This window comes from Toxotes jaculatrix, chromosome 6, assembly GCF_017976425.1.
Source record: "Toxotes jaculatrix isolate fToxJac2 chromosome 6, fToxJac2.pri, whole genome shotgun sequence".
NCBI lineage: Eukaryota > Metazoa > Chordata > Actinopteri > Toxotidae > Toxotes > Toxotes jaculatrix.
Window position 1 is genome coordinate 10,050,547 of NC_054399.1, and position 14,497 is coordinate 10,065,043.

A 14,497-nucleotide genomic window follows, 5' to 3' on the forward strand; every position below is an offset into this window, starting at 1 on the left:
GCAAATCAATTTCAGTACTTTTCTTATTTGCACACATTTTATACAATACTTACTATATACAACACATGCATAAAAGATGAAGAGGCAAAAGGAACATACTTTTTTTTTTTTTTAATTCTTAATACTCATACTTCGATGTATCTTTAAGGAATGTATCAGACATTTGTATACCATCCAAAAATAGAACAACATACTGATTCATAAAATTGTCACCTGACACAATAGGCTATTCATGGCCAGAAAAAAAAAAAGATCACAATGAACACAAATATCACAGTAAGTAGGCAAAGCTCTGCTCACAAAAATAAATGGCTCATCTAAATAAACAAAATTTCTGCAGCTTGGCTCCCTTCACTACAATAAATATTATCCTTATTAACAAAATCTCAAAGGCATAAAGCAAGATTAAAACATCAGCCAAATGTGGAGTTCTCAAGAGATCAAACTCAAACTTAGGACTAAGTACCACATGGGATTCCAATATTTCTACGATTATCTGTACATACTAAAAAAATAAGTTGTTGGTACTTCTGTTGTTAGTTAACATCATTTTCCTCTCTTGCCAAAATGAACAGAGGAAGGTTTGAAAATAAAAGCTTTTAATACAGTGCCACCTTGTGGTCATACAGTTCTTTTGGAATGGTGAGCTTCCCATTGCTGGTTTTTACTTTATATTGTGCATCTCATTATCCATAAGCATAAATAGTCTCCCTGCATTGAATTATTACATAATTGGCAACATTTACTGTGCAATGATTCATGACTGATTTCTTTCAAATAATACAAATGTGTAAATACAATATTTTGAGATCACATGAACTAAAAGCACACCGAGCAGATAAATTCCTTCTTCCATTAGTTTTACATGAAAGTTACTTTTCTGTAAAATGTATATGTGTATGATTTAAACAACAAATCACAATGTCTGACAAAGCAAACTGTAGCCCTTAGTGATGATCACTTATCTCAGTGTTGTAATATTCCAGCAGCCAGCTGCAACTGTTGTGATTTCACCTTGCAGCTGAAATCAGTGCACATAACTCACATAACATTGGTCATGAACAAAATGTATAACTTCATTTCGGTTCACAAGGAATTGTCTAAAGATAGATATATGTTCACACCAGTTCAATTCAATAATCAAGGATACATTCAGCAGTCACAGAGTATAATCACTCCCCACAGCATAACTATCATCTGTTTCATTTAACATTTTGTTTTACACAGTCCAGTGTTGTGATTTTTCATAAGCGTCTAATTTCCTAACTTGTGACTTGACAGCTGGTGAAGAGAAAAAGTTTGTTTTAAATTTGGGATTTAGAAATCCCAGATTTAAGAAAATATTTTCAAAAAATATAAGAGTTCAGGTATAAATGCTATACACCTGAATCATTAGACGCACAAATTATACTTTCATATTTACTACAAAATCATTTCCCAACTCCATCAGAATTTGTGCCACTTTCATTTTCTTCTTCAGAGAAGTTGACTGCAAGTTATACTCCAGAAACCAGTTTCTTATACATTTATACACAACACCAAACAGTGGCTGTTTTTCAAAATAAATCTTATGGGCAGTGAATGTTAATAACATCAAATGTTTTTCCAAGCAGCACACTGAACATCTGTTATAATAGAGTAGCAGCCGCAAACCTTATTAAATATTAACCATTACTGCATATGAGAATATTGTTTGTACTGTGTAATGTTTGTATTCAGCTGCCATATTATTATTGCCACGATTCTATTGGCACAGGGAGCGGTTTCACAGTTGGTCAAGGCAAAAGTAATGGGAATACTTCTGAAAAATAAATAGTACATAAAAATAAAAGAGTTCACATGGGGGGGGGTTATGTGAACTTGCAATTTTGTTGTGGGGCTGCCTTTGAAAAAACATAAAACAAATAAGTAAGGCATCAATGTGACTTAGCTGTTAGAGTAAAGAACATTTTGGCAGATACTTGTTGGACCTCTTACCTACATTCGTACACAGACTTAGTCGTGACCTTAGTGCAAAACAATATTAAAGACATAAAGTTATGAAAGTAACAGAAAGGCTGGTCAAATTTTTACTGATCAGCGATAGTCCCTGTCAGTAGTCCAAATACAGGTCACAGCCTATCAGCGTCCACCATCAAGCCTCTCTGACAGCTCCAGGAGCGAGGCTTCAGTAACTCTAGGAAGGAAGGCTGAAACAAAGACACCAACATATAAAGCTGAAATTATTTCTATATTTAAGACTGATAAAACCAAAAACAACCAACATTCAGATGAATTTTATAGAGTATCCATAGAGAAAGAGCACATCACATGTTTATAGAGAACAATATATCAACGGGTTGGCCAAGGCAATGCTGAAGGTGTTACCTCCTTAAGGGGACAGTAGCGCTGGGCATACCACTCATGGGAGTACAGACAGATAATAACTCCCTGACCCAAGAAGAGAGATGTCCACATAATTATGTTCCAGATGGGACCTTTCCTTTGGTCATGCAGAATGAAGTTGAACATCACTGTGAGAGGATGAAGATAGAAGATGAGGGTGGAAGTATAACAAAAAGATAAACAACCAGGTTTCATGACCAAGATAGGACAATGTTGTTTTTAGGTTCGGCTAAATTTTAGGATCAAATGGAATATACTGAGAATCAATTTGGGTCACACATCTGTATCTCCATAAGGCACTCTTCAAAAAGCAGTGAGATGTGGGAAGATGTGTGAGGTGTGTGTGTGTGTAGTTTTTCTTACTTCCAAAGCACATAAAAAGGCAGAAGAGCACAGGATAGAAAAAGCCAAAGCAGATTGCAAGAATGTACTCGTGGACCACTGCAGACACTGTAAACACAAACAGCATGGCTGCTGGTCTGAAACGCTTCTGAGACATCTGGAATGACAAGAGCAGAGAGAAAAAAACAAGTCAAAACATCAGCGGTACAAAGTTGTTATCCAAGTGATCCATGCATTTTTACATTAGCAATAACTTGGAAATGTAACTATCATTAGAAAACAGCAAGTAAAAAAACTCCAAGTAAACATAATAGAGGACTGAAAAAACACTCACCCACAGGAAGTCCCGGTACACATAGTAGTACAGCCAGTCATGGACCACTACATTCCAAGTGCGATAGTAATTGGCAAAAGAGGTTGAATTCCACCAATCCTGATGTGTGTAATCAAATTGGATAATGTCAAATATAAAATACGACTAACTTAGCACACATAAAATGAACAAGAATTACTGCCTTGCAGTTGTATGCCTTTGGCAGCCAGTCAAGCTGCAATTTCCATCCATGTCTGTCAAGACTCATATCCTATATGTAGTAAAGACTTAGTAAGACAGCTATGGCCCCAGCTGTTGCCGGGGCAGAGGCATAACTACATTTTAATCTAAATTTTGCAACAGATGTCTGAGAGTGAAAGCACAAGAACACCACCTTGTAAAACATCCTATCAGCAAAACGAAGCATCTCTGCAAATGCATTGAGCCAACAGTGGAGGAAGGCAAAGAATCCCAGGAAGAGAACCAACACTCCTGCAAAAAAACAAATGTGGCTGTTACAACAATACTGCAACTCTCACCTCCTGGTATTAAAGAAAAAATCTGTAAGGCTAGGGGTTTATGTGAGGGTCCAGAAATCAGTGGCTCATCTTACCTGGCAGGATGGAGTTAAAGACACAGAGGACCATGGCCTTCAGGTCAAACAGCTGTAGACTGATGTTGCGAAACTGAGGGATGCACAGCCGCACAAATACGTAATAGGCATAAAACAGACAGCCTAGTACCTGTGGGGTGGGAATGGGTGGAACTGTGAGAAAAATTGGCTGATATTGTTTGTTTGAAATCTTAAGTAAAGTCAGCCACGAAATGTTGGTACCTGAAGTAACTTTGTGGCCACGTAACCCCATCTGATCACTGGGTTCCTGCATGAAATGAGAAACAAAGTTTGATCACACATGCCCTATTTTATACAAGACAACACTGGCCTGTGTTCAGTTCTCAAAAGGGCATCAAAACCAAAGCCAACTGACGGATATAAAGAGGGTCTGTTTACCTGGGGTACTTGTCTCTGTAGATGAGTGTGGGTGCAAACAGGAAGTACAGATACTGAGAAACCTGAGGGACCACTGGGCTGGGACCTGAAGACAAAAGGGGAGACTGCTTATCAACATTAATCACATAAGTAAAAAGGAATACAGTAGCTGTGATAAAGAAAGAAAGAAAAACAAACATATTGTAGTGGGAAAGTAACATACTGGTCTTATCTTTAGCCCAGGCCAGAACTCTTGGTACATTCTCTCTCACAAAGGAGTGTGCTTTCATCATTAGACGCACCTGAAATTAGACAAATAATAAAAACTGACAAAGCAGCTAATGCAGCTTTACCACAGATTTGATTCAAGAACAGAGGGTGAGTTTATATAGTACATTTCAAAGGCAAGAAATGTGGCATATTACAACACTCCAACTGTGATACACTGATCAAGCTACAAGCAGTCCCACTGGTTACATACCTGTTCCAGGATGATGATGAAGCAGGATGCAGGGGGCAAACTGTTGGTCACCACCACATATGTGGGAAGGAATCCCAGACCCAGAGCTTGGTAAAGCAGGAAAACAGAACCAAGCAGCAAACTGTACAACCTGGGATGACTATAAGACCCAGACTGGGTCTGTGACCACAAGTGGAACAGGGTGAAGGGGACCAGCAGCACAGACAGGAACATGCAGATCCATGTGCACACCACTAGAGGGAACTGTCCAAAGGCGTAGACCAGCAGGTCAAAGTCTAACACCAGTCTGGGGCAAAGGAGAAAAAGTAGACATGAGAAACTTTTTAAGGCTCTGCTCATAACAGATTATCTTAGCAAGTTCAAAAGTGATATCAATATAAGGAATTTATTTCATTAACAAAAGAACAAAACAAAAAAACAGACAAGATACAAGATGGTGATTTGCCAAGTTCTCAACAGACTCAACAGACACGGACACGAAAGTCAAAAGCATAATGCGTAGCTGTCTTATATTACCTGCCTTCATCAATGAAATCTACCACAAGTGTACTGAGGATAAAGAGAATGAGTAGGGCAATAAACATGTGGTAGATGGTCCTGATGTGGTTCACCTCAAACAGCTCACTGCAGAAAAAAAAATGGCAGAAAATAAGTATTTGTGCATCAAGTCGACACACAATCTTTAAGCAGCAATAAAACTGTGCACTGTAACAAACACATATTACAATGTACCTCAGTATCGTGTAAGCAATATTTATAGGATTTTAATATCAAAGTGTCAACTTACTCTAGGAGGGACCTGCGACTGACAAACTGCTTTCCCTGGCCATGAGGAGGCCGAAAATGCCTAAAAGAAAGCAAAGTGAAAAAAGTGTATTATTTTTGTAGGAGAAAGAACATGTATGACTAGAAGAGAAAAGGGGACAGTTTGTCCACGTGTCATAATACCAGTTTTACCCTACTTAAAACAGCTGAATTCAACATTTGATTTGATAGAGAAGCTGAATGGCAAAACCTGAGTTTGATCCTCTCCTTGTCTGACAGTGGGGGTGAGAAAACAGCAGGAACAGGTGCAGGTTCAAGGCTGGCCGACTCTTCAATAAGACTGTCCATGAAGTCATTGACCTGACTGTCAAACTGACGCATCAGGTCACTCTTCAGGAACTGAGCAACAAAAAAAGACAAAGAAAATGTTTTCATTCACAGTCTGCAAATACTTAAATAGCTACAGAATATTTTGTACTTCAGAGGCAGTAATGACGTGCTTTACTGAATAATGCAAATTTGGTGTATTTTTGTGCGATGTTTTGAAGATTCATTGTTTCAGTTACACTGACACTGCTTCTCATTTTTTAAAACTGCTCAATAAAGACTAATTTTCTCAAGTGTCCTTGAGCAGCCCACTGAATCACCTACTTAGTCATCAGCAGTTTCTCTGGATAAGGCCGTTGGCTAAACAGCTAAAATGTAAATGTAGTAATGAATAAAACATTTTCTTTCACTAACGTGGTTGTAGCATTTACTGGCGCATCAGCAATTTACAATAAATACAGTGGATTGTCAACAATACTCATTTTCTCACCTCGCATATAATGTCCTTGTAATAAAGAGTACATTTGTATTGCTGTTAACTGCATTATGAATTTGAATGTTTATCAACAGTCAACACCAAGCCAGAGATCTTTCATGGCAAAAGCAGCTCTGTTAGCATTATGCTGGCACTATAACCTTCAGTCAACACTGCATCTTATAAAACATACAGTAGGTGCGACAGGCTGCTTGCATTGCTTGCAGTATTGCAGTAACTGCCCACAGTGTACCCTGTTAGCCACCAGGCACAGCCTGCTCACGTTTACAGATAATCCATATTTTATACTGTCAGAGTGACTTCAGGAGAGATCAGAATGGATGGATTTGATTTTACAAAGTTTTTCAAAGAATGTCTGAGTGTGACAGAGAACCCATATTAATACATAAATAAAGGCAGTAAATAAAGCAAGGGCTAAAAGACTGTTACTGGTGGAAATAAACCACACAAACAAAATAAAAATGTGCTGTATTTCTGACTGTGTTGATCTAAGCTGAATTACTGATTGGCAGTGGGATGAAAAAAAATGACAATATATCAATTTGAGAAAACCCAAGATCTCTCCAATTCTTCTTGGTTTAAAAGTTTAAAAAGGCTCAACATCCAAGTTGAACTTTTTTTAAAAATTCAGATTACTGATTTACTAACCTCTGCTTTCCTTTTCAGTTGTAGCTTTTTGCTGATCATATGTTCCACTTCAATTTTTCCTGAAATTGAAAAGTGACCATAAAATAATAATTGTTAACATATGCTCTGTAACTTTCCAGGATCAAAATACAGCTCTATGCTATGGACACACCCAAATAAATAACAGGGCCAACTGAGTTGCCAGGTTACCTTGTCTCAACAGAACTTTGACCTGGTAAATGTAAATATCAATTCATCAACTCCTTTCACATATTTTAATAAATGGCCAACAGATAACATACCAGTGGCTAGCTGTAGGGCATCTGAGGATATGTCACACAAAAAGAAATCCCTCTGGTTTGTTTAAATAGAATTAAAATCTGTTTTAATAGCACGTGTAACCCTATACAAAAGACTTAATCTTTCAGGATTCAAATTTTAAGCAATGACTCACACATTTGACAGGGTGCTAATAGTTGATTGTAGGCTTTAGTCATTAAATTGTAAAAGTGTAACTATTTGGGAAACAGCAGAAGTCAGATTCCATTATTTCATTCAGTGTTGCAAAATCCAAAAGAAGGCACACCTATGTCATTGTCTAGACAGTACAAACTAGTGTGTGACAAACAAAGCAAATTCCACTGCTTGTGATTAAGGTTATTATAGGTTATTGGTCTTGACAGCTGTCTGATGATGAACAAGTTCATTTGGTTACTGAGGTCAGTCACACAAATGCTGACTGCAGACTGCTGACTGCACCCGTCTAGCAAGATGTAACGAATGAAAAAACTGACTGAACTTGACACTGTAACAAAGCCATAACAATAAATTACACTTTACTGACATTATTCTTTACCTCCCCATGGATTTTCTACAACAGTGTTGGGTATTTTCCTTCCAAATGTACAGAGAACTCATGTTGCCACAAGACCAGTGTTTTATAGTCATCATTTTTCATGATCACTTCATCACTTCTCGTCTATGTTGCAGTCAGCTGCATGGGAATCCGTTTAGCAGTAAACACTCTACCCTGTCATTCTCTAACCAGCTTAACCACACTTACTGTACCACAGGTCAAAAAAATTGCTAGGAATACATCATCACATGACATGGGTTCAGTGAGTAACACATACAGGGAAATTTACTCAAACCAAAAAAAGGGAGGAAGTGGTTGACTCAACATTCGCATTGCATCTCAAATTTCAGTGCAATGAAAGGTCAATGTCCTCTTCCTTGGCCCTGCTGATGAGGGAGTTCAGATTTTCTTACCATTGCTGGTAATGTGGTTGTCTCCCTTGCCTTTTCGGTGTTCTCCTGGGCTGCAATCCCCATCCAAACAGCCATCTGAATCAGAGAAGGTGGGCATCTTAGATATGGCTCGGCAGCGGGACCGGAGGACAAAGTCATCCCTGCTCTCCATCCTAAAGAAACAGATTCAGTTTCAAGGTGAAGAAGTAAACAGAGGCAGCATTACCACAGTAAAGGTATTATGTCTTGTGGACAAAGAAGCTAATATATCAGAGGTCACACCACCTCAGATTGATAAGAAATGCTAAGCATTTTGACTGACAGACAAAGCAAACCCAGATGACTATCAAGTCAGCCTCACATGACAGACACACAACAGACAGACAGCTAACAGGTCCGTTAGCTCCCAGCAGCTAATATTAAGAGTCAATTTGACAGTAAGCGCCATTAAGACAGCTAAAAGTCAAATGGTTGACTAATGCTGTAACGCTATCGTTACTCTCACAGTAATGCTTCTGCCTGATGATACTCACAGCAATTAGCGCCGGGCAAGCTAGGCAAATTAGCCAGCTTGTTGACGTTTGTCGTTAGCTACAGCCTGTGACAGAAACACTTGTCTGACAGCGAACTAATTGTAGTGAAAATGCTGTCTACCGACTTCCTGCATACTCACTCGCTTCAGCCGCCGGGTGCTCTCTTCTTCAGCCGACCTCCGACGTGACCGAGTCGAAACTCAGACGTGTGACTCCTTCAATCACAACAGTTTGCGCTGCTGCTCACCTTCCCCATTGTATAAACACGGACGAGAAGATGAGCAGGGCAGCTGCTGCTGATTGGCCCAAAGTCTCTCCTCCTTTCTACGTCACCGGCGCCCACAACATTGACCATCGTTGTCATCATGCACTAAGTCATCAGTATTTATGACTTATGATTTATGACTGTTGTAAAAACTGACTGTTGTAAAAAAAAAAAAAAAAAAAAAAAAAGAAAAAAGAAAAGAAAAGAAAAGATTGCTACAGCAATCCAATGGAACTTAAAGGAAGTAAACTTAACACATGTTGCTTGTAATAAAGAACAAATATATAAATACGTCTCCATATGAACAAAATTGAATCGGAGATGGGGTTAATTTTCACTTCACAATTTCCCTTCAAATGGATGGATAAATGGCACCCTGACTCGGGGTTGGCTGGGTGGGGAGAGCCCCTACGATTGACTGAGCAGGTCATCAATAAGGGGGGGGGGGGGGGGGGGTAATTCAATGTAGAACCCCCACTGCATACACCCGTCCTTTACAGGACCCTCAAACTGTCTCTTTGTGATCGTTTTGTTTCCTGTTTTGGTAGTTTTGCATCCCTTTGTGGTTGTTTTGCATCTCTTTATGGTTATTTTGTGTATCCATCCACAGCTGCACTGTAATTTAATGAAACACAAATCAAGCACAAGCACACTCTTAACTGAAACAATTAAAATGTTAAAACTATACTATAACAAGATCAGATAATAAATCAGGATGCACTATACAGACATTTTCATGTCAGTTGGTATTTTGCTTTAGTACTGTAGAGAATCAGTTGCAATTAATCAAAAGACCACAAAACAATGGTCCCACAGTGAAAAAGTGAAAACATGTTTTATAATGCCCTCTGAGTAAAGCATGATGGGTTACAAATCATAAAATGAATGGGTCTTATGAACTGAGTGTGGCAAATACAATTAACTGCAAAGACACATGGATACATTCTCAAACAGGCTCTCAACATGCACTTAGAAAAAGGCAGTCATATCATACTAGCATGATTCAGAAAAAGTCTGTTGGTGAAGGCCCCCGTGACTCTGGCCATTTCAGCTGCCTGGTTGTAGGCTTTTTCTGTCATAAAAAGGCCACTTTGTGATGTGCTCTGACAGTCATGCACAATCAAAATTAGCCATAAATGTTTAAAATGTTCCCATGGTCACACAAATTACATGGCAACTGTCACCCAACTGTATATTGACCTCTGAACATCCCTGAACTTGGACACATGGGAACTGGCAGTTCAAACAAACTTGGGGATTTATCGTTTTTTGCGTCAGGCCTGAAAGTAACAGTGGGGATCGAATAAATGGAACTGTGCAGGTAATAGTCTTTAATGATTTTAATCTTTAATGACTTTAATGACACAGAGGGAATAACTATTATATGTTCAGCATCTACTGTGTGGTACAGACAGGTTCATTACAAATAAATCAGATACACATGACATCAGTTTGATTCCACATTCAGAGTGATCGTTTTTTTTTTTTTGATAGTGCTGCACATCATTTCCCTGTGTGGAGGGTGAGTCACTGACTTCTTAACTATAAATTCTAAGTCAATTTCATTTGAACATTTGGTGCCACACATAAATGTGAGAACAAGTTTTAAAATGCTTCGCATGAGCTTCTAGCAATTCATTCAGTTTTTGACAATACAATAAATATGCACAAAATACAGTACGGCACTGAGTAAATTAATCCTAACAAAATTCTTCATGTAAAATATCAAAACACCATGCTTTCTATGTGAAAATGATATTTACAAAGTTTGATTACACACAGGCTCACACAAACACAGTCACACACACATACTACGTATTGGTCACAAGAAGCAGAGGGGTCCTAGGACCACAGTGATGTCAGGGCAGAGGGGAAATAGTCCCCTCATCTCTACACCTAGATCTCTGACAGGAAGCAACTCCATGTCTCCTCGGTGTAGCTCTGTGTTCCCCCGAACCCTCACAACCACCTCCACCTGCAAAATAATCAGGCAGAAAAGCAACATGAGAGACAGAACAAGAGTAGTTTCATCCTGAATTTATAATCTATTCCACTGACTGAACCCTTTTACAACAGTGTATTAAATGATTTTTCCTGCAGCCTACAACATTGGCCAACAATCTAAATCTCTTAAGTGCAAATGCAGGAAGAATGTGCAATCCTTTCCTGGGATGCCCTCTGTAGATTTTTTTATAATTTAAGAAAGATAGAGTTTAGTTCAGTCTTACCCCACAGTCTTTTCTGGAGACTGTGATAAGATGTGAATCAATTTCTTTGCCAGAGTCTCCCAGGAGGTGAAGACTCCTGCTGGTTGAGTTAGATGTGGCAGCAGGACTGGAGTGGTTTGCTGTACAGCTGACAGTCATGTGCTGGAAAGATGTGTGGCTGTGTAACCGCAGAAACCTCAGCTGGACAACATCCACACCAGCATACTCAAACTATTAGAGACAGAAGTCATTCATTTTAAGTTGAAAGAAATAGCTCACTGTTGTTAGATTTATTAAATGCTCCTCATTCAGTCCATAAATGAATCTGTCTTACCTTGTTTCCACCATGTTGCTGACTAAACCACTGGAGAGACCTTCTTGATTTCTCCTTTTCTGGTTCCCACCTAAATGTAATCTACACAGCAGAGCATTATTTTTATTTCTAAAGCCATTTTTAACTCCATGTTATTTGTATAATTACATACATAAAAAAAAAAGAAAATCTTCTTCCTTCCCAGGATTTATTTTTAGTAGTCCCAAAAGCCCACACTTCCTCAGGTAAACAGCTTTTATAAATGTGTATGTTGCTTCCTGCACTTGAAGTCTACTGAAAAATGAATTAAAATTGCAGACATTGGTTTCTGTGCGAAATGGAGACAAATATCACCTGACCTGGAATGTTATAGGTGATATACACAATATGCTGCTGCAGCTAAAAACAAGAGAATGAATGTTGTGTACGATCTCATAAGTGTGCTGTGACCTGCCGCAGGAGAGTGAACCCATTCCTCACACAACTTAACCCCGGTGATGGTAGCCCCTGTAGGAAAATGAGTGTACCTGTGACTTTAAAGGGTCAATACAGGTTGTTCCTCCTGCTGTGAAGTTACAGAACACCTTCACGGCATCATACAGGCAGCCTTGGTTGGGGTCCATGTAAAAGTAACCTGAAAGATAATCAACTCGAATGTTTGTCCATCACAGTAATTTATCACACAGTGACAGTAACAGGTTTATGACATGTGACAGTTATGAGCTTCTTCAGACCCTCTCCATCATTCAGATGTGGGTGGATGAGTCCCAGCTCATAACAGGTAGTGGCAGGGTCATCTTTGGTTCCCAGGGGCCAGCTGAAGGACTCCTCTGCCTCATCTACTTGAGGAGAACTCCTCTTCACCATTCTGGGCCTCTACAGAGAATCAGTCAACCAGCCAACAACCAATCATAATACAGCTCCATGAACATACAGCATAGTTGAACACAAAGTAAAATGAAGACATTGTGTAAATGAAGTGTATATGAGAAGAAAGCTTGTACCAACTTTTTGTTGTCCTTCCCTTTGCTTCAGGACAGTAGGTGTTTGTCTGGATCTTGGCACATTTTTCAGTTTAAATCTTGTACTGGTTCTTGTTTTGGGCCTTGGCTCATTTCTTTGACCTGGGCTTGGTTGAAGTTTGGATTGTTGTTTCTGTGTAGGCCTGCGTTTGCCTTGTGCACCTGGTTTTCCCTGTGAAAGAAATGACGTTGATTTTCACAGCATGGCAGGAAGCTACTGGCCACCAAGCTTCAACTGTATATTCAAATTTTTTCATTGTTTTTTTTCGTCATGTATTGCGTGTGCAAAATTTCTTACTGGAGGTCCAGGCTTTCCTTTCACTCCCTTAGGTCCTCTCCTGCCCTGGAAACCTTTCGGTCCCTAGAAAGGTCCAAACACATAAGGTCAGTAGAAGCAACTACAGTTATCCATGGACCATCTACCACAATGCTATCTTAACAAACACAAACTGAAAACTACATGTGTGATTTCAGGATGGTCTCTAAGTTTTTGATACAAACACATCCATTCAATCTCCATTTTCAGATCAATGAAGATCCACAAACCTGGTAAGTGAAAAATGAACAAAAACAGAATAAGTAATGAAAAGTCTCTCACCTTTTTGCCATGCTTGCCCTGTATAAAAGACAGTAAGAGATTGCTTGAGTAAAATATTTCAGTAAACTATTTTAAATAGCCGAATTTCAAAGCAACATACAGGGAGTCCAAGGAAGCCTTTATGCCCAGGTGGACCACGAGGACCTGTGTCCCCCTGTGAAAATCAGACAACTGATCAATAACTAGCTACCAATCATAAAAACAATGTAAAAAGAAAGGTAAAACAGAACTTACCTGCTGTCCTTTACGACCTATATGACCTTTCAGTCCCTGCAAACCAGGATTCCCCTAAGGTAAAAAAAAAGTTGTGATCAACACGAAATTATGTTTTTGTATTCAAATGGTTTTATATTTAACATAATGTCAACTAACCTTTAGCCCTGGTGGACCATTTGGTCCCAGGATCCCTGGATCACCTGGGAGACCCTGAAGATGAAGGGAAAAAAAGTAGAATGACTTACAAACTGCAAGTGGTCTGATTCTTACACCATGTAATTATCATTTGTGTGACATTTCATCTGTTACAGAAACCCATTCATCGTGAGGTGAGGACATTTATGACACTGCCTGGCTTTTACCTTTGTACCAAGACTTCCAGCTTCACCCTTCTTTCCCCTCAGTCCTGGAATACCCTGTATCAGTACCAGTGATGATTCAGATGTTTGAATGAACATGTATTATGCAATGCTTATAAGTGACTTTTATGCTATTAATGACAAACTTGTATACCTTTGGCCCTATTGGTCCAGAGGGCCCATGTGTTCCTTTTGGTCCAGTTTTACCCTGAGGGATGCAATGAGACATCAGTAAGACACAGTCCCTAGCACAGTGAATGACAAAACTGTATGATGAGTAATTGTTTTATACATATATTTAAAGTTAACACGAATATGATTATAATATTCAACTGACATTTAAATAAATGTTACCTTAAACCCCCTTGCTCCAGTGTTTCCCATGATCCCAGTTGACCCTGGTTTTCCCTAGAATTTTAAATGTATGTAATATCACAAAATGCATCTGTAACCATACTAGAACAGATATTTCTTTTTTTTTTTTTTTTTAAATGTTGCATGGTTCCGTGAATCCATGTTTTTATTGAGCTTACCATCTTGCCAGGCTGGCCAGATGTTCCAGGAGCTCCTCTGAAACCAACATCACCCTTTTGGGGGAGCACAGGAGAGAGATGTAATTAAGTAAAAAGGTTGAACAACAGAATGAATTTCATCATGGTAAATTTTTCGTACCGGATCTCCTTCATTACCCTCAACCCCCAGTAACCCGTCCAAACCACTTAGGCCCTGAGAAAATAATCACAAAACAAGAAAATAATGATCATCAGCACATTCCCCACTTTAACTCTTCCTGTGCAACAAGACAAAGACATAATAATTACTTTATTTCAGAATGTAACCTGAATTTTTAAATTCCCAGTTATGGCTTTCTACATAAATATGTAAAGAAATGTATTTTATGGTTTCTGTCGAAAGGGATACTTGCAGGTTCTCCAGGTCTTCCAGCAGGTCCTGGTATCCCTGGTGGGCCTACAGCTCCCTACAAACCAGACTTCATTAGAACTTAAGG

The 14,497-nt window shown here is 39.0% G+C and overlaps 1 protein-coding gene across 1 annotated transcript; it reads right to left on the reverse strand.

Moving 5' to 3' along the window:
* Positions 1 to 491: 491 nt before the first annotated feature.
* soat1 (sterol O-acyltransferase 1) lies at positions 492 to 8,786 on the reverse strand. The gene is made up of 16 exons (XM_041041270.1): positions 8,649 to 8,786; positions 7,997 to 8,148; positions 6,749 to 6,807; positions 5,528 to 5,676; positions 5,300 to 5,359; positions 5,029 to 5,136; positions 4,513 to 4,798; positions 4,255 to 4,333; positions 4,053 to 4,137; positions 3,876 to 3,921; positions 3,654 to 3,783; positions 3,435 to 3,532; positions 3,062 to 3,160; positions 2,749 to 2,884; positions 2,368 to 2,513; positions 492 to 2,189 (listed from the first exon to the last, which is right to left on the reverse strand). The coding sequence occupies exons 2-16, from the start codon at positions 8,145 to 8,147 to the stop codon at positions 2,112 to 2,114; spliced, it is 1,710 nt and encodes a 569-aa protein (XP_040897204.1). The 5' UTR covers position 8,148; positions 8,649 to 8,786; the 3' UTR covers positions 492 to 2,111.
* Between the last annotated feature and the right edge of the window lie 5,711 nt (positions 8,787 to 14,497).